Here is an 18,705-nt window from a genome sequence, read left to right as displayed (position 1 = left end):
AATGGGCTAAACCAGAAAGAATGGACTAAACCAGAAAGAATGGGCTAAAGCAGAAAAAAATGGGCTAAACCAGAAAAAAATGGGGGAATCCAAAACCTGGAAAAACAAAACTAAGAAAAAATATTTTTTAAATACTGAAGTATGCACTTTTTTCCAGCAGAATTTAAAAGGCTCTACCAACATTTTTTGCTCTGCATGACTGCATTTTAGGTCCAATATTAACTATGCACCCAAGAGGGAAAGAGGTTGAGCCATCTTAGAAATGAGTGAAATATAATATAATATATACAATTAAGCGGACACTTTTATCCAAAGCGAGTTAGAGTCCTGAGTGAATACATTTTTTACATATGGGTGGTCGCAGGAATCAAACCCAATATCCTGGTGTTGCAATGCTGTACCAAGATGCATGAGAGCCTCAATGTAATATGATTTACAAGGCCTTTATTAAGTGGTGCTTATGCCACTCTTTATAAACCATAGGTTTATGTCATATTTGACATAATGGGTTATGTCACATAGACATTAGTGGTTACTGTATGTCACACAGTTATGCCACATTTATGAACCCTTTATAAAGCATGACATACGTTTATCAATGATTTGTAACACATTTATGTAGCGTTTATGAAAGCTTTATGAAGGCTTTATAATGCCTTTATAAGCTGAACGTAATTTAAAGCGGGACCGAAGACAGATCCTAGAACTGATCTGAGCCCGTAGTGGCTGAACTAGGATCAGGTCCCCACACCTATTCATTGTGATGAATTGAGAAGATTTTGTGATTGCAGGCCCTGATGCACGTCTCCATAGGGAGATGTAGAAAGTGTTTAGCACAGTACCATATCTTGTGGGGAACGTGTTTTCGTCAGTCCCTTCATACAGAAACACAAGATGTGAGGGTGCTACCGGTTGAAGACCACAAAACCACCCGACTCGTCTCGTGGTGGCACATCACTTGCATTTAATGGCCATCGGCACTGTAGGGTTGAACTGTGTACTAAATGTGAGTAAGGGGGTGAGGTGTGGGGAGTAAGGGGGGTAGGGGTAAGGGGAGCATCCTCTCACCCCAGCAGAGGGCAGTCTCTTCCCGTTGGGGTTGGGGCGCATGGGCAGGGAGCTATAAAGTCTAACGCCGCGGTCGTCTGATGCACCGTATCTGCTCTGTAGAGTAAGAGGGAGAGCGAGAGAGAGAGAAACTTTAGCTTCAGAACTTTCAACATGTTTTCACTCAATAAAATACTATTGCATCACATACACACAAAAACGCTAGCGAACAAAAAGTTAGGCATTGTCAATGGTAGAAACATGGAGGTCAGCAGAATTTAGTGATAAAGCAATTAAGATCTGAATAGACTGTCATCAAGTACAAACATCCACTTCTTACTGATGTCTACACATACACCGTGGTGTTTCCCCTACATTCATTTAGCAGCGGGGGGCCAACTCCCTTACCCTATGTGTGAAAACACACTGCAGGAGAGTTGGCACTGCAGCTCTGGAGCCGGGGTACCTGGGAATCTAATGACTCACAACAAGACCCTTCCTGCCAGTGGAGCCTTTGGAGCGTTTGCCTCAGCGAGTTTTACACCGCACTTCTCCTTCTTTCACACCACACAGATTCTCTCACTCCCTCTCTCTCTGTTTATCGCTCTCTCTCTCTGTTTATCTCTCCATCTTTCTCTCTGTTAATCTCTCTCTCTCCCTCTCTCTCTGTTTATCTATCTCTCACCCACGAAAGGTTGCTGGTTCCAATCCGACGAGGTAAAAAATCTGTCTGTGCGTTGAGCAAGGCTCTTAACCCTAACTGTTCCTGAAAGTCTCTGGATGAGAGTGTCTGCTAAATGACTCAAAAGTAAGTGTAAAAAAGGAGAGACACAGGGAGAGGAGAATAGGCAGACAGCGACTCAGTTAAGTTACATAGATCAGTGGTAACACACCTGAAGATAATCATGCATAACTGGTGTGGTGGGTTGTTGAGTGGCTGGCAAATAGATATGTAGTGAGAAATCGGTATGCAATTGGGCTTGATATCTATTCTGTACAGTAGTCAGTGCGATGGGTTCACCCAAAATGATGCATACAGGTTTGTAATGAGTTGGAAGACTCCGATGTAGATTACCTTGTGAGGAAGAAAATAACACAGAGATATGGTCCAAACCATATGTCACATCATCTCTCTGTCAATCCTCTCTCTGTCATTCCTCTCTCTGTCACTCCTCTCTGTCACTCCTCTCTCTCTGTCACTCTGCTCTCTCTGTCACTCCTCTCTCTGTCACTCCTCTCTCTCTGTCACTCCTCTCTCTCTGTCACTCCTCTCTCTGTCAATCCTCTCTCTGTCATTCCTCTCTCTGTCACTCCTCTCTGTCACTCCTCTCTCTCTGTCACTCTGCTCTCTCTGTCATTCCTCTCTCTATGTCACTCCTCTCTCTCTGTCACTCCTCTCTCTGTCACTCCTCTCTCTCTGTCACTCCTCTCTCTCTGTCACTCCTCTCTCTGTCACTCCTCTTGCAGGTACACACTATAAAACACAAACATAAATAAATTTGTGCACCCCCCCCCCCCACACACACACTCTTTCAAAAGCAGGATTCCAGATTACTATGCAGTGAGATATATTTAACAACGGAGTGAGAAAACGTCCCCGGACCAATCAGGGTTTGCTCTGCAACTCTTTTCTTGTCAGTCAGATGCTGGGGAAAGACTCACACAGTAAATACAAGAGAAAACGGCTGCATGTCAAATGAAACCCCATTCCCTATACAGTGCTGCATGTCAAATGGAACCCCGTTCCCTATACAGTGCTGCATGTCAAATGGAACCCCGTTCCCTATACAGTGCTGCATGTCAAATGGAACCCCGTTCCCTATACAGTGCTGCATGTCAAATGAAACCCCGTTCCCTATACAGTGCTGCATGTCAAATGAAACCCGTTCCCTATACAGTGCTGCATGTCAAATGGAACCCGTTCCCTTTACAGTGCTGCATGTCAAATGGAACCCCGTTCCCTATACAGTGCTGCATGTCAAATGGAACCCCGTTCCCTATACAGTGCTGCATGTCAAATGGAACCCCGTTCCCTATACAGTGCTGCATGTCAAATGGAACCCCGTTCCCTATACAGTGCTGCATGTCAAATGGAACCCCGTTCCCTATACAGTGCTGCATGTCAAATTAAACCCCGTTCCCTATACAGTGCTGCATGTCAAATTAAACCCCGTTCCCTATACAGTGCTGCATGTCAAATGGAACCCCGTTCCCTATACAGTGCTGCATGTCAAATGGAACCCCGTTCCCTATACAGTGCTGCATGTCAAATTAAACCCCGTTCCCTATACAGTGCTGCATGTCAAATTAAACCCCGTTCCCTATACAGTGCTGCATGTCAAATGGAACCCCGTTCCCTATACAGTGCTGCATGTCAAATTAAACCCCGTTCCCTATACAGTGCTGCATGTCAAATGGAACCCCGTTCCCTATACAGTGCTGCATGTCAAATGGAACCCCGTTCCCTATACAGTGCTGCATGTCAAATGGAACCCCGTTCCCTATACAGTGCTGCATGTCAAATTAAACCCCGTTCCCTATACAGTGCTGCATGTCAAATTAAACCCCGTTCCCTATACAGTGCTGCATGTCAAATGGAACCCCATTCCCTATACAGTGCTGCATGTCAAATGGAACCCCGTTCCCTATACAGTGCTGCATGTCAAATTAAACCCCGTTCCCTATACAGTGCTGCATGTCAAATTAAACCCCGTTCCCTATACAGTGCTGCATGTCAAATGGAACCCCGTTCCCTATACAGTGCTGCATGTCAAATTAAACCCCGTTCCCTATACAGTGCTGCATGTCAAATTAAACCCCGTTCCCTATACAGTGCTGCATGTCAAATGGAACCCCATTCCCTATACAGTGCTGCATGTCAAATGGAACCCCATTCCCTATACAGTGCTGCATGTCAAATGGAACCCCGTTCCCTATACAGTGCTGCATGTCAAATTAAACCCCGTTCCCTATACAGTGCTGCATGTCAAATGGAACCCCATTCCCTATACAGTGCTGCATGTCAAATTAAACCCCGTTCCCTATACAGTGCTGCATGTCAAATGAAACCCCGTTCCCTATACAGTGCTGCATGTCAAATGGAACCCCATTCCCTATACAGTGCTGCAATCAAAAGAAACCCCATTCCCTATACAGTGCTGCATGTCAAATGAAACCCCATTCCCTATACAGTGCTGCATGTCAAATGGAACCCCATTCCCTATACAGTGCTGCAATCAAAAGAAACCCCATTCCCTATACAGTGCTGCATGTCAAATGAAACCCCATTCCCTATACAGTGCTGCATGCCAAATGGAACCCCGTTCCCTATACAGTGCTGCATGTCAAATGAAACCCCGTTCCCTATACAGTGCTGCATGTCAAATGAAACCCCGTTCCCTATACAGTGCTGCATGCCAAATGAAACCCCGTTCCCTATACAGTGCTGCATGCCAAATGGAACCCCGTTCCCTATACAGTGCTGCATGTCAAATGAAACCCCGTTCCCTATACAGTGCTGCATGTCAAATGAAACCCCATTCCCTATACAGTGCTGCATGCCAAATGGAACCCGTTCCCTTTACAGTGCTGCATGTCAAATGAAACCCGTTCCCTATACAGTGCTGCATGCCAAATGGAACCCGTTCCCTTTACAGTGCTGCATGTCAAATGAAACCCGTTCCCTTTACAGTGCTGCATGTCAAATGAAACCCATTCCCTATACAGTGCTGCATGTCAAATGAAACCCGTTCCCTATACAGTGCTGCATGTCAAATTAAACCCCGTTCCCTATACAGTGCTGCATGTCAAATGAAACCCCGTTCCCTATACAGTGCTGCATGTCAAATGAAACCCCGTTCCCTATACAGTGCTGCATGTCAAATGAAACCCCGTTCCCTTTACAGTGCTGCATGCCAAATGGAACCCCGTTCCCTATACAGTGCTGCATGTCAAATGGAACCCCATTCCCTTTACAGTGCTGCATGTCAAATGGAACCCCATTCCGTATACAGTGCTGCATGTCAAATGGAACCCCATTCCCTATACAGTGCTGCATGTCAAATGGAACCCCATTCCATATACAGTGCTGCATGTCAAATGGAACCCCATTCCCTTTACAGTGCTGCATGTCAAATGGAACCCCATTCCCTATACAGTGCTGCATGTCAAATGGAACCCCATTCCGTATACAGTGCTGCATGTCAAATGGAACCCCATTCCCTATACAGTGCTGCATGTCAAATGGAACCCCATTCCCTATACAGTGCTGCATGTCAAATGGAACCCCATTCCCTTTACAGTGCTGCATGTCAAATGGAACCCCATTCCGTATACAGTGCTGCATGTCAAATGGAACCCCATTCCCTATACAGTGCTGCACGCCAAATGGAACCCCGTTCCCTTTACAGTGCAACAACTTTTGACCAAAGCCCTATGAGCCCTGGTCAAAAGTAGTGCACTATGAAAGTAATGAGTCTCATTTGGGGAAGCTATAACCAGCTATTACCAGCTATAACCAGCCATGAGACCTGCCACCAGCTCCATCTCGCTCCAAAACCAGCCTATTAAACACCAGCTCCATCTCTCTCCAACACCAGCCTATTAAACACCAGCTCCATCTCTCTCCAACACCAGCCTATTAAACAGGCCTTTAGAGGACTGTAATAAATGAGTCTAACTCCCGATAATGTAAACACTAGCTCCATAGAACTGTGTTTTAATAGGAAGGGGGTTGTGCACTTATCGGAGGCCCACGACAGTGTGTGTCCCCCCGGGGAGAAAATGGCTGTCTGGAACACTGGATGGCTGGCAGGTTGTTATGTCACAGCCAAGGTCCCCAGACAGATGACATCATCAGTCCAGAGTGGGGTTTATTGAGAATGACGCTGAATTATTGAGTTTGAATTTCAGAACAGGGTCATCATGGATTTGGGATGAATACTGGGCATTTTAGAATCACATAGAAGAGGATGCTTGCTCAGGAAATATAACCAGGAGAGGGGCACATACATGCCAGTAATATGAAAACTGGTAGGAATACTTGGCTAGTTATACAACTGTGATGGTGAATTAAACTACAGAGACAAATGTGTTGAAAGTATTTTTACTTTATGTAACTAGGCAGTCAGTTAAGAACTAATTCTTATTTACAATGACAGCCTACACAGGCCAAACCAGGACAATGCTGGGCCAATTGTGCGCCGCCCTATGGGACTCCCAATTACAGCTGGTTGTGATACAGCCTGGATTCGAACCAGGGTGTCTGTAGTGATGCATCTAGCACTGAGATGCAGTGCCTTAGACCGCTACGCCTCTCAGGAGCACAAAGTATAGGATAGCCTGCATATAAAATGACAAAAGTATCCAGATATGTTTTTACATTGTCAAGCTCCTGTCATATTGACAGGCGGGCAATAATACAATCATTTAAATATCTCTCTCTCTCAATTCTATTCAATTCAAGGGGATTTATTGGCATGGGAAACATATGTTTACTTTGCCAAAGCAAGTGAAACTCTCTCTTTCTAACTCTCCCTCTCTCTCTCTCTCTCTCTCTCTCTCTCTCTCTCTCTCTCTCTCTTTCTCTTTCGGTCTCTCTCTCTCTCTCTCTCTCTCTTTCGGTCTCTCTCTCTCTCTCTCTCTCTCTCTCTCTCTCTCTCTCTCTCTCTCTCTCTCTCTCTCTCCGGTCTCTCATGGTCACTCTCTAAGTGATTGCTACTTTTCATCTCTAGGCGAGTCCGCCGTGGGCCCAGCTAGCTATCATTATGCAAATAGCGGCAATTCAATTTCAGTTGGTCGTGGGGGAGGGGGGTATCCTCTCACAGGGGATTCACAGTCTTACTGTACAGTACTACTGTGTCCATGTTAGGACCACCTCAGTCCATAGAAAGTCTCTATACACTCATGTTCTGATCTAGAGATCTGACTAGACTCCACCTACTATTGAAACCCAAAGAAGTCACATTTTACTAACTGAGAAACGTGGGCGTGCTTACTGATTACTGTAAATAGCACATTCATTATCAAGTCGCTGTTACTGTAAATCAAGCCACCTCCTCAAAGCATTACCTTTCTTGTAGACTACTATGCTTTAATGCAACATTTAGTTACACATTGAAAGTTAACAATTACATACATCAGAATAAATTGTACTGATCCTAGTCATGAAATAAATAAAAAATACATCCAGGGGAGTTAATGATTCCAATATATATATATATATACAAGGACATTTCTAAGTGACCCCAAACTTTTGAATTGTATATTGAGGACATACACTTAAAAAGATGAGAGAGGCCTGTAATTTTCATCATAGGTACACTTCAACTATGACAGACAAAATGAGAAAAAAAATCCAGAAAATCACATTGTAGGATTTTTTATGAATTTATTTGCAAATTATGGTGGAAAATTAGTATTTGGTCAATAACAAAAGTTTATCTCAATACTTTGTTATATACCCTTTGTTGGCAATGACAGAGGTCAAACGTTTTCTGTAAGTCTCAGGTTTTCACACACTGTTGCTGGTATTTTGGCTCATTCCTCCATGCAGGTCTCCTCTAGAGCAGTGATGTTTTGGGGCTGTTGCTTGGCAACACGGACTTTCAACTCCCTCCAAAGATGTTCTATGTGGTTGAGATCTGGAGACTGGCTCGGCCACTCCAGGACCTTGAAATGCTTCTTACGAAGCCACTCCTTCGTTGCCCGGGCGGTGTGTTTGGGATCATTGTCATTCTGAAAAACCCAGCCACGTACTGCAGCGCCAGCTGTGCAACCGGAGACTCTGGGTTCGCACCCAGGCTCTGTCGTAACCAACCGAGACCGGGAGGTCCGTGGGGCGACGCACAATTGGCCTAGCGTCGTCTGGGTTAGGGAGGGTTTGGCCGGTAGGAAATCCTTGTCTCATCGCGCACCAGCGACTCCTGTGTCGGGCTGGGCGCAGTGCGCGCTAACCAAGGTTGCCAGGTGCACGGTGTTTCCTCCGACACATTGGTGCGGCTGGCTTCTGGGTTGGATGGCGCTGTGTTAAGAAGCAGTGCGGCTTGGTTGGGTTGTGTATCGGACTTTCAACCTTCGTCTCTCCTGAGCCTGTACGGGAGTTGTAGCGATGAGACAAGATAGTAGCTACTAAAAACAATTGGATACCATGAAATTGGGGAGAAAAAAAGGGGTAAAATGTTAAATATATATATATATATATATTTATTTTTTTAAGAATAGACAGAGGAGTTTCAGAAGAAAGGTCTTTTTGAGCCTCTAATTGAACCCAAAAATGCTGATGCTCCAGATACTCAACTAGTCTAAAAAAGGCCAGTTTTATTGCTTCTTTAATCAAAACAACAGTTTTCAGCTGTGCTAACATAATTGCAAAAGGGTTTTCTAATGATCAATTAGCCTTTTAAAATGATAAACTTGGAATAGCTAACACAACGTGCCATTGGAACACAGGAGTGATGGTTGCTGATAATGGGCCTCTATAAGCCTACGTAGATATTCCATAAAAGATCAGCCATTTCCAGCTACAATAGTCATTTCCAACATTAACAATGCCTACACTGTATTTCGGATTAATTTTATGTTATTTTAATGGACAAAAAAAATTTGCTTTTCTTTCAAAAACAAGGACATTTCTAAGTGACCCCAAATTTTTGAAAGGTGACCAAAAGTAGGTGGATACCTGCTCTTCGAACATCTCATTCCAAAATCATCAGCATTAATATGGAGTTGGTCCTCCCTTTGCTGCTTTAACAGACTCCACTCTACTGGGAAGTTTTTCCACTAGATGTTGGAACATTGCTGCTATAAGAGCCTCCACTCTACTGGGAAGGCTTTCTACTAGATGTTGGAACATTGCTGGTATAAGAGCCTCCACTCTACTGGGAATGCTTTCTACTAGATGTTGGAACATTGCTGCTATAAGAGCCTCCACTCTACTGTGAAGGCTTTCTACTAGATGTTGGAACATTGCTGCTATAAGAGCCTCCACTCTACTGGGAAGGCTTTCTACTAGATGTTGGAACATTGCTGCTATAAGAGCCTCCACTCTACTGGGAAGGCTTTCTACTAGATGTTGGAACATTGCTGCTATAAGAGCCTCCAATCTACTGGGAAGTTTTTCCACTAGATGTTGGAACATTGCTGTGGGGACTTGCTTCCATTCAGCCACAAGAGCATTAGTGAGTTTGGGCACTGATGTTGGGCGATTAGGCAGCAGCAACAGCAGTTACATACAGTTTAAAATACTACATGACATTACATTTCATAAGTGTTGCAACCGAGTGTTGCAACCGAGGTCAGACGATTTTTACGAGCTACGCGCTTCACGACTCAGGGGTTCCAATCTGTGAGCCTACCACTTCGCGGCTAAGACGTTGTTGCTCCTACACGTTTCCACTTCACAATAGCGTTACTGACAGTTGACCGGGGCAGCTCTAGCAGGGCAGGAATTTGACAAACTGACTTGACAGTGCCACGTTGAAAGTCACTGAGCTCTTCAGTAAGGCCATTCTACTGCTAAGGTTTGTCTATGGAGATTGCATGGCTGTGTGCTCAATGTTATACACCTGTCAGCAACGGGTGTGGTTGAAATTGCCGAATCCACTAATTTGAAGGGGTGTCCAAATACTGCTGTGTATATAGTGTATATAATCGGCAAAAATGTAGTGCCAAGGTTTTTGTTTGCTATTTAATGACTTACATTGTGTCTGTGTGTGTGTGTGTGTGTGTGTGTGTGTGTGTGTGTGTGTGTGTGTGTGTGTGTGTGTGTGTGTGTGTGTGTGTGTGTGTGTGTGTGTGTGTGTGTGAAAAATAAAAGAAGAGGCTTTGGCTGGAATCCAAATGATTTTGAGTGTTTGTTTGAATACTGTATAGAATCTCTCTGTCTGTATGTGTGTGTGTGTGTGTGTGTGTGTGTGTGTGTGTGTGTGTGTGTGTGTGTGTGTGTGTGTGTGTGTGTGTGTGTGTGTGTGTGTGTGTGTGTGTGTGTGTGAAAAAGAAAATAAGAGGCTTTGGGCTGGAATCCAAATGATTTTGAGTGTTTATTTGAATACTGAATACTGTATAGAATCTCTGTGTGTGTGTGTGTGTGTGTGTGTGTGTGTGTGTGTGTGTGTGTGTGTGTGTGTGTGTGTGTGTGTGTGTGTGTGTGTGTGTGTGTGCGTACGTACGTACGTACATGCTTGTGTGTGTGTGTTTTGTCAGCTATATACACACACATAACAGAGGGTATACCTGAGTACAGCAACTCATATCGGCCTATCAGATATATTGTCAAACGAGCAAAATAATCACAATTGGACTATGTTAGTCAAAGCACCATTACAACGCTCTGGGAAAACGAAATCAACTCAACCTTTCATCAGCATATTAACTACCCTGAAACGGGAGAGAACTCAACTTCATGTGTTTAAAACTGCACATATGCCAAGCCCATAACCTTAGCAATGCCATTCTTAAAGTCTGAAACAGGTGGTTTGAAGCGATTACGTTAAGTGAATTTCACAGTTATCCAGTGCCAAATGTAGCACTTTCAATAATTGTCTCCCAACAAAACACAAATCTTTCTCTCAATGATTCATCAGTATAAAGTTGACATTTGAAGCAGCACATTCAACCCTCAAACCTGCTTTCAAACATCTCCATTTTCAGTTTGTCTTTCTGAATTTGTTTTGGGATAATATTTTTTTTTTAAAGCATTAAAATAATCTGTTGTTTGCATGTTCCTCCCTCACAAAAGAGCCTCCCCTGTTTTCAGCCAAACTAAATGACCTCCCAGTCGTCTGTTTCCCTTGTGAATCACTGTGGTGTAGCCAGTTCAAAGCTACATAGATCCCCTGTCACTGTGTATGGTTTTATAACTACAGATGTGGGATCTTCATTTGAGCCAGTTTGCAGTGAAACCTTAAATACACTACAAGTTAAAAATGTCCTTCATTGCAGGAACGTTCTCCTGCAACAGGGTGATCAAATGAAGATCCTACATCTGTATGCAGTTTGCTCTCAGAGTAAGACAGTAGAAAGACAGCATCGTACAAAAATGAGGATTTGAGTGCAAATGACAAAAGCAACTTCCATTGCTCTCTGTATCATAGAGAAAGAGGGCTAAACCCATCACTTATGCTATTATCTATAGCTTTCATGTTAGACACTGCTCTTTCTGTGACTTAGATGGAGCTATGAAGTATGTGAGTGGTATGTCATTGTTAACTATATTATCGGCCTTGACAACAAGTATAGAAAGATTCTGGCCTCGACTTGCACAATGATAGAGAGGACTATATGGTTGAGTACATTGCTTTTTGAGATTCACACTAAAGACACGGAGTCAGCGACCGATGCTATACATCTACCTTGCAATATCTAGTTTGATTTGGTTCCTTTAGTTAGCTTTTGCTTTTGTGTTTGATAGTAGCCTTGGGCTCTTAACAATCTTTTTTTATTTTGTATTTACGAGATGCAGTACGGTTTTCTGTTCTGAATGAACTGCCTTAAAAGGAAAGAGAAGGCTTGAAACTCTGCTCCTCTCCCAGTACCTCAGACTTCCTCTCATGAATAAGCCAGGGCCAAAGTGCTCCCAAGGACCATTCTGTCTGAGTGAAGATAACTAAAGAATATCTTCCATGGTCCGTGGAGCAAGCGCACCAGCTCGCCGGCCAGAGAACAGCACAAAGAAAAGCTCTAAAACATCGTGAACCCTCGTTCCCTTAGGAGTAGAAACGTTGTGTATTAATATAGTATTCCAAATATGATACTTCTATGGCATCTGCGTTGACTGAGATGTGCCAAGATCAATTACTGGTGGCACCCTAATCAATACTGCATAATATCTCTGGATATAGTCGCCCTAATCAATCACAACATTTTCCAACTTGCGTGGGATTTTGGAGACACCATACCAATTGCATAGGAGTCACCTAATCTCTACATATTCAACTACGAGGCCAAAACCATTTTATACCACAGTAGACTATAGCTACAGCTGACGCCACCATGTTCAGTAAGGCACACCCTTGCAAACTGTTTTACAATGTTTTTTAAAAAAAATACATTTTTGGATTGAATTTTTTTTACTGAAAATTAAAATATGATGTTCCTATTGGTCAAGTCCAGGTATGGTACCTCCTCGTTTCAAAAAATGTCCTCCCTACTGAACACTACCCAAGTGTCAGAGTCAGACACAGCTCACAACCCTCATTATATAGAGCACTGATCTCTTACCCTGTATTGACTGGAAAGCAGATGTCTCCTGTAGTCCAACACTGTACATTCACCTCACTGTTGACTGAAAGATCAACAAAAAGTGAAACTATAGGAGACATGTTTACAAAGTGAGAGGAATGGAGAGCAATGGAGAGGAATGGAGGAGGAGGAGCGAAAAATGGTTGAGTAGGGGTGTTCATTTCACTCAACATTTTAATAGAATGCTGACATTTGATTGACATGCACACACACAAGCACACACACACACGGACACACACACAGGCACACACACACACACACACGCACACACACACACACACACACACACACACACACACACACACACACACACACGCACGCGCACACACACACACACACACACACGCACACGCACACGCACACGCACACGCACACACACACACACACACCCACACCTCCAAAATCACCTGCGGCTTTCATGTGGGTTGGGTGTGGAACATTCAGTGTCACAAGTAAAAAATAGAAAATGAAACAAATTTTCAGATCATGCCCCTGAGATTGTTAAACAGTCTGTCGACATACAAGGTTGTAAAACCTGATGGTGTGTTATTAGCAACTTTCACCATGAATGTATCTGGTGTTAGAGCAGCCATTCCCATACACTACACTATCTCACTCTTATTGAGACAGAGAGTCAAGAGAGACCACCCATCCTTGGAAATCCACAAGTTTCACTGCTTGAGGCACATTCTTCCCTCAAAAGAGAAACCGGCATCTAAACCAGAAAATCTGTGTCTAAATCATAGTCCTCTGTAGTACCTGGCAGGCATTCAAATGGTAGTGATCCACATCACCTTTAAATAGCAGAATTACAGGCCTAGTGAGACTGCAGAAGAATCTGGCAGCTACATGGTCAGGGTTAGAATCTGGCAGCTACATGGTCAGGGTTAGAATCTGGCAGCTACATGGTCATGGTTAGAATCTGGCAGCTACATGGTCAGGGTTAGAATCTGGCAGCTACATAGTCAGGGTTAGAATCTGGCAGCTACATACTCAAGGTTAGAATCTGGCAGCTACATGGTCAGGATTAGAATCTGGCCGCTACATGGTCAGGGTTAGAATCGGGCAGCTACATGGTCAGGGTTAGAATCTGGCAGCTACATGGTTAGGGTTAGAATCTGGCAGCTACACGCTCAGGGTTAGAATCTGGCAGCTACATGGTCAGGGTTAGATTCTGGAAGCTACATGGTCAGGGTTAGAATAGGGCAGCTACATGCTCAGGGTTAGATTCTGGCAGCTATATCATCAGGATTTGAGTCTGGCAGCGACATGGTCAGGGTTAGAAACTGGCAGCTACATGGTAATGGTTAGAATCTGGCAGCTACATGGTCAGGGTTAGAATCTGGCAGCTACATGCTCAGGGTTAGATTCTGTAAGCTACATGCTCAGGGTTAGAATCTGGCAACTACATGCTCAGGATTAGAATTGGGCAGCTACATGCTCAGGGTTAGAATCTGGCAGCTACATGCTCATGGTTATAATCTGGCAGCTACATTTTTAGGGTTAGAATCTGGCAGCTATATCATCAGGATTTGAGTTTGGCAGCTACATGCTCAGGGTTAGAATTTAGTAGCTACATGCTCAGGGTTAGAATCTGGCAGCTACATGGTCAGGGTTAGAATCTGGTAGCTACATGCTCAGGGTTAGGATTAGAATCTGGTAGATACATGCTCAGGGTTAGGATTAGAATCTGGTAGATACATGCTCAGGGTTAGGATTAGAATCTGGCACCTACATGCTCAGGGTTAGAATTTAGTAGCTACATGCTCAGGGTTAGAATCTGGCAGCTACATTGTCAGGGTTAGAATCTGGCAACTACATGCTCAGCCAAGGAGTAATATCATGATTTACTAAGTAATATCATGTTGTGTAATGCCAGGAGGGCTGCCTAACAAAAACAATCAAAATACATACACAAAAAAATCCTGTTAAAAAAACATGTGAAAAAGCATTTGATTTTCAGACACACGTGTGAACACAAGCATTAACAAATCACATCCGGAAAATGTCATATGTAAAAAAAAAAAAATATTCACATGGTTTTAGGAGACGTGTGATGTTTCACATGAATCAGACACATGTGGTTACCCTACATTTGTCATATAATTCATTTCACATGTAATAGTATAGGTTACATGTGTGTTTTCATAACCGGCAGGATTAAGCTCAACATGTGAAAACAGCTACTTCACATGTGACAATGTTTCAACTGAATACTGTACAGACAGGGACCGATGAGAGAGACTGTGTACTGTGTATGGTTGCTTCCAAAATGGCACCCTATTCCTTTTGTAGTGCACTACTTTTAACCAGGGCTGTGCCATTTGGGATGCAGCCTGTACGAAACCGCGGAAGAAATGATTCAGGCTTTCATAAGATCAACATGAAAGCAGACTTTTGCTGAAAAATGAGAGTGATATGTTGTTTACGCAATGGGCCTGAAATAGAATCAAAGTTAATTTGTCACGTGCGCCGAATTCAACAGGTACCTTACAGTGAAATGCTTACTTACAGGCCCTAACCAACAGTGCAATTTCTAAGTAAAAATAGGTATTAGGTGAAGAATAGATAAGTAAGGAAATAAAAAACAGTAAATAGACAGTGAAAATAACAGTAGCGAGGCTATATACAGTAGCGAGGCTATAACAATAGCAAGGCTATATACAAGCACGGGTTAGTCTTGCTAATTTGAGGTAGTATGAACATGTAGGTATAGTTAAAGTGACTATGTATAGATGATAAACAGAGAGTATCAGCACCGTAAAAGAGGGGTTGGGAGGCGCGACACAATGCAAATATTCCGGGTAGCCATTTGATTACCTGTTCAGGAGTCTTATGGCTTGAGGATAAAAACTGTTGAGAAACCTTTTGGTCCTAGACTTGGCACTCCGGTACCGCTTGCCATGCGGTAGCAGAGAGAACAGTCTATGACTGGGGTGTCTGGGGTCCTTGACAATTGTTAGGGCCTTCCTCTGACACCGCCTGGTGTAGAGGTCCAGAATGGCAAGCAGTTGTCATACCAGGCAGTGATGCAACCAGTCAAGAAGCTCTCGATGTTGCAGCTGTAGAAATGGTGGAGGATCTGAGGACCCACGCCAAATCTTTTCAGTCACCTGAGGTGAAATAGGCTCTGCTTTGCCCTCTTCACGACTGTCTTGGTGTGTTTGGACCATTTTAGTTTGTTGATGATGTGGACACCAAGGAACTTGAAGCTCTCAACCTGCTCCACTACAGCCCCTACGATGAGAATGGGGGTGGACTCGGTCCTCCTTTTTCTGTAGTCCACAATTATCTCCTTTGTCTTGATCATGTCAAAGGAGAGGTTGTTATTCTGGCACTAGACCTCCTCCCTATATGCTGTCTCATCGTTGTCGGTGATCAGGCCTACCACTGTTGTGTCGTCTGCAAACGTAATGATGGTGTTGGAATTGTAACTGGCCACGCAGTTGTGAGTGAACATGGAGTACAGGAGGGGGCTGAGCACACACCCCTGAGGGGCTCCAGTGTTGAGGATCAGCTTGGCAGATGTGTTGCTACCTACCCTCACCAACTGGGGCGGCCTGTCAGGAAGTCCAGGATCCAGTTGCAGAGGGAGGTGTTTAGTCCCCGGATCCTTAACTTAGTGATTAGCTTTGAGGGTACTATGGTGTTGAAAGCTGAGCTGTAGTCAATGAATAGCATTCTCATGTAGGTGTTCCTTTAGTCCAGGTAGGAAAGGGCAGTGTGAAGAGCAATAGAGATTGCATCATCTGTGGATCTGTTTGGGCGGTATGCAAATCGATGTGGGTCTAGGGTTTCTGGGATAATGGTGATAATGTTAGCCAATACCAGCCTTTCAAAGCACTTCATGCTACAGACGTGAGTGCTAGTCATTTAGGCAGGTTACCTCAGTGTTCTTGGGCACAGGGACTATGGTGGTCTGCTTCAAACATGTTGGTATTACAGACTCAATCAGGGACATGTTGAAAATGTCAGTGAAGACATCTGCCAGATGGTCAGCACATGCCCGGAGCACACATCCTGGTAATCCGTCTGGCCTCACGGCCTTGTGAATGTTGACCTGTTTAAAGGTCTTACTCACATCGGCCTTGGAGAGAGTGATCACAGATCAGTCATCCAGGACAGCTGATGCTCTCATGCATGCCTCAGTATTGCTTGCTTCAAAGCGAGCATCGAAGTAATTTAGCTCGTCTGGTAGGCTTGTGTCTCTGGGCAGCTCACGGTTGTGCTTCCCTTTGTAGTTTGTAATGATTTGCAGGCCCTGCCACATAAGACGAGCGTCGGAGCCGGTGTAGTACGATTCAATCTTACTCCTGTATTGGCGCTTGCCTGTTTGATGGTTCGTCGGAGGGCATAGCAGGATTTCTTATAAGCTTCCGGTTTAGAGTCCCTCACCTTGAAAGCGGCGGCTCTACCCTTTAGCTGAGTGCGAATGTTGCCTGTAATCCATGGCTTCTGGTTGGGGTATGTACGTACAGTCACTGTGGGGACGACGTCCTCATTGCACTTATTGATAAAGCCAGTGACTGATGTGGTGTACTCCTCAATGCCATCGGAAGAATCCCGGAACATATTCCAGTCTGTGCTAGCATAACAGTCCTGTAGCTTAGCATCTGCTTCATCTGACCACTTTTTTATAGACCGAGTCACTGGTGCTTCCTACTTTAATTTTGCTTGTAAGCAGGATAGAATTGTGGTCATATTTGGCAAATGGAGGGCGTGGGGGGGCTTTGTTTGCGTCTCTGTGTGTGCAGTACAGGTGATCTAGATTTTTTCCCCTTTGGTTGAGCATTTAACATGCTGATAAAAATGAGGTAAAACTGATTAAACTTTCCCTGCATTGAAGTCCCTGGCCACTAGGAGCGCCGCCTCTGGGTGAGTGGTTTCCTGTTTGCTTATTTCCTTATACAGCTGACTGAGTGCGGTCTTAGTGCCAGCATCCGTCTGTGGTGGTAAATAAACAGCCACGAAAAATATAGATGAAAACTCATTTGGCAAATAGTGTGGTCTACAGCTTATCATGAGATACTCTTCTTCAGGCGAGCAAAATATAGAGACTTCCTAAGATTTGGTGCACCAGCTGTTGTTTACAAATATGCACAGACTGCTCCCATCGTCTTTCCAGATTATGCTGTTCTATCTTGCCGGTGCAGCGTATATCCCGCAAGCTGAATATCCATGTCATCATTCAGCCACGATTCGGTTAAACATAAGATGTTACAGTTTCTGATGTCCCGTTGGTAGGATATTCGTGAACGTACCTTGTCTAATTTATTGTCCAATGATTGTACCTTGTCTAATTTATTGTCCACTGATTGTACGTTGGCAAGTGATATTGATGGTAAGGGCAGATTTCCCAGTAACCGTCGGAGGATGTTTACGAGGCTCCCCGCCCTGTGTCCTCTGAACCTGTGTCCCTTTTTCTTGCTAATAACGGGGATTTCGGCCTTGTTGGGTGTCTGAAGTACATCCTGTGCGTCCTGCTTGTTGAAGAAAAATATAATTATCTAATCCGAGGTGAGTGATCGCTGTCCTGATATCCAGAAGCTCTTTTTTGCCATAAGATACGGTGACAGAAACATTATGTACAAAATAAGTCACAAATAATGTGAAGAAAAAAAACACGTAATAGCACAATTGGTTGGGCGCCTGTTAAACTGCTGCCATTTCTTCGGTTAAGAGTGTTGGTCCAGTAACCGAAAGGTTCATGATTTGAATCCCTGAGTAGACTAGGTGCATAATTAGTCTATGCTTCCTTGAGCAAGGCACTTAACCCTAGTTGTTCCTGTAAGTTGTTCTGGATAAGAGCTTCTGATAAATGTACTGGACCAGTAGGGTATCATATCAAAGGCGTCTTTATGATAGCCGTATTCCCGTTTGTGATGGAAGTGGAGTGTGAAGGATTAAATGTATTACTCCTGAATTACTTTTTATGTACATGTGTGCACACGTGTGTGTGTGTGTGTGTGTGTGTGTGTGTGTGTGTGTGTGTGTGTGTGTGTGTGCCTGAGTGTGTGTGTGCCTGTGAGTGTGTGTGTGTTAGGTTTAGGGTTAGAGTTAGGAGCTAGGGTTAGTTTTAGGTTTAGGAGCTACGGTTAGGGTTAGGGTTAGGGTTAAGGTTTAGTTTTTGGGTTAAGGTTAGGGTTAAGGTTAGGGTAAGGGTAAGAGTACAGGTTAGGGTTAGGTTGAGTGTTAGAGGCCACGGGTTAGGGAAAATAGGATTTTGAATGGGAATGAATTGTGTGTCCCCACAAGGTTAGCTGTACAAGACTGTGTGTGTGTGTGTGTGTTTGTGAGTGTGAGTGTGTGTGTGTCTGTGAGTGTGTGTCTGTGAGTATGTGTGTGTGTTGTGTGTGTACAGTATATGTGTATGTACTGTATGCCTTTGTAAGTATGTATACATGGATCTAAGTGTGTGTG

General features: G+C 44.0%; 1 protein-coding gene across 4 annotated transcripts in view; it reads right to left on the bottom strand.

Annotated features, from left to right (window-relative positions):
- LOC139413844 (TOX high mobility group box family member 2-like) overlaps positions 1 to 18,705 on the bottom strand; it is a 186,172-nt gene that overhangs the window by 125,235 nt on the left and 42,232 nt on the right. For 2 of the 4 annotated variants that reach the window (XM_071161638.1, XM_071161640.1), the window contains exon 2: positions 1,069 to 1,164. The exons of the other annotated variants lie outside the window; for them this stretch is intronic. In XM_071161638.1, the coding sequence (XP_071017739.1) occupies positions 1,069 to 1,164 (96 nt within the window). The remainder of the gene's footprint in view (positions 1 to 1,068; positions 1,165 to 18,705) is intronic. 4 annotated transcript variants of the gene reach the window in all.

The sequence above is a fragment of the Oncorhynchus clarkii genome, chromosome 7 (genome assembly GCF_045791955.1).
Source record: "Oncorhynchus clarkii lewisi isolate Uvic-CL-2024 chromosome 7, UVic_Ocla_1.0, whole genome shotgun sequence".
Classification (NCBI taxonomy): domain Eukaryota; kingdom Metazoa; phylum Chordata; class Actinopteri; order Salmoniformes; family Salmonidae; genus Oncorhynchus; species Oncorhynchus clarkii.
This window is presented reverse-complemented; position numbering and strand designations above follow the sequence as displayed.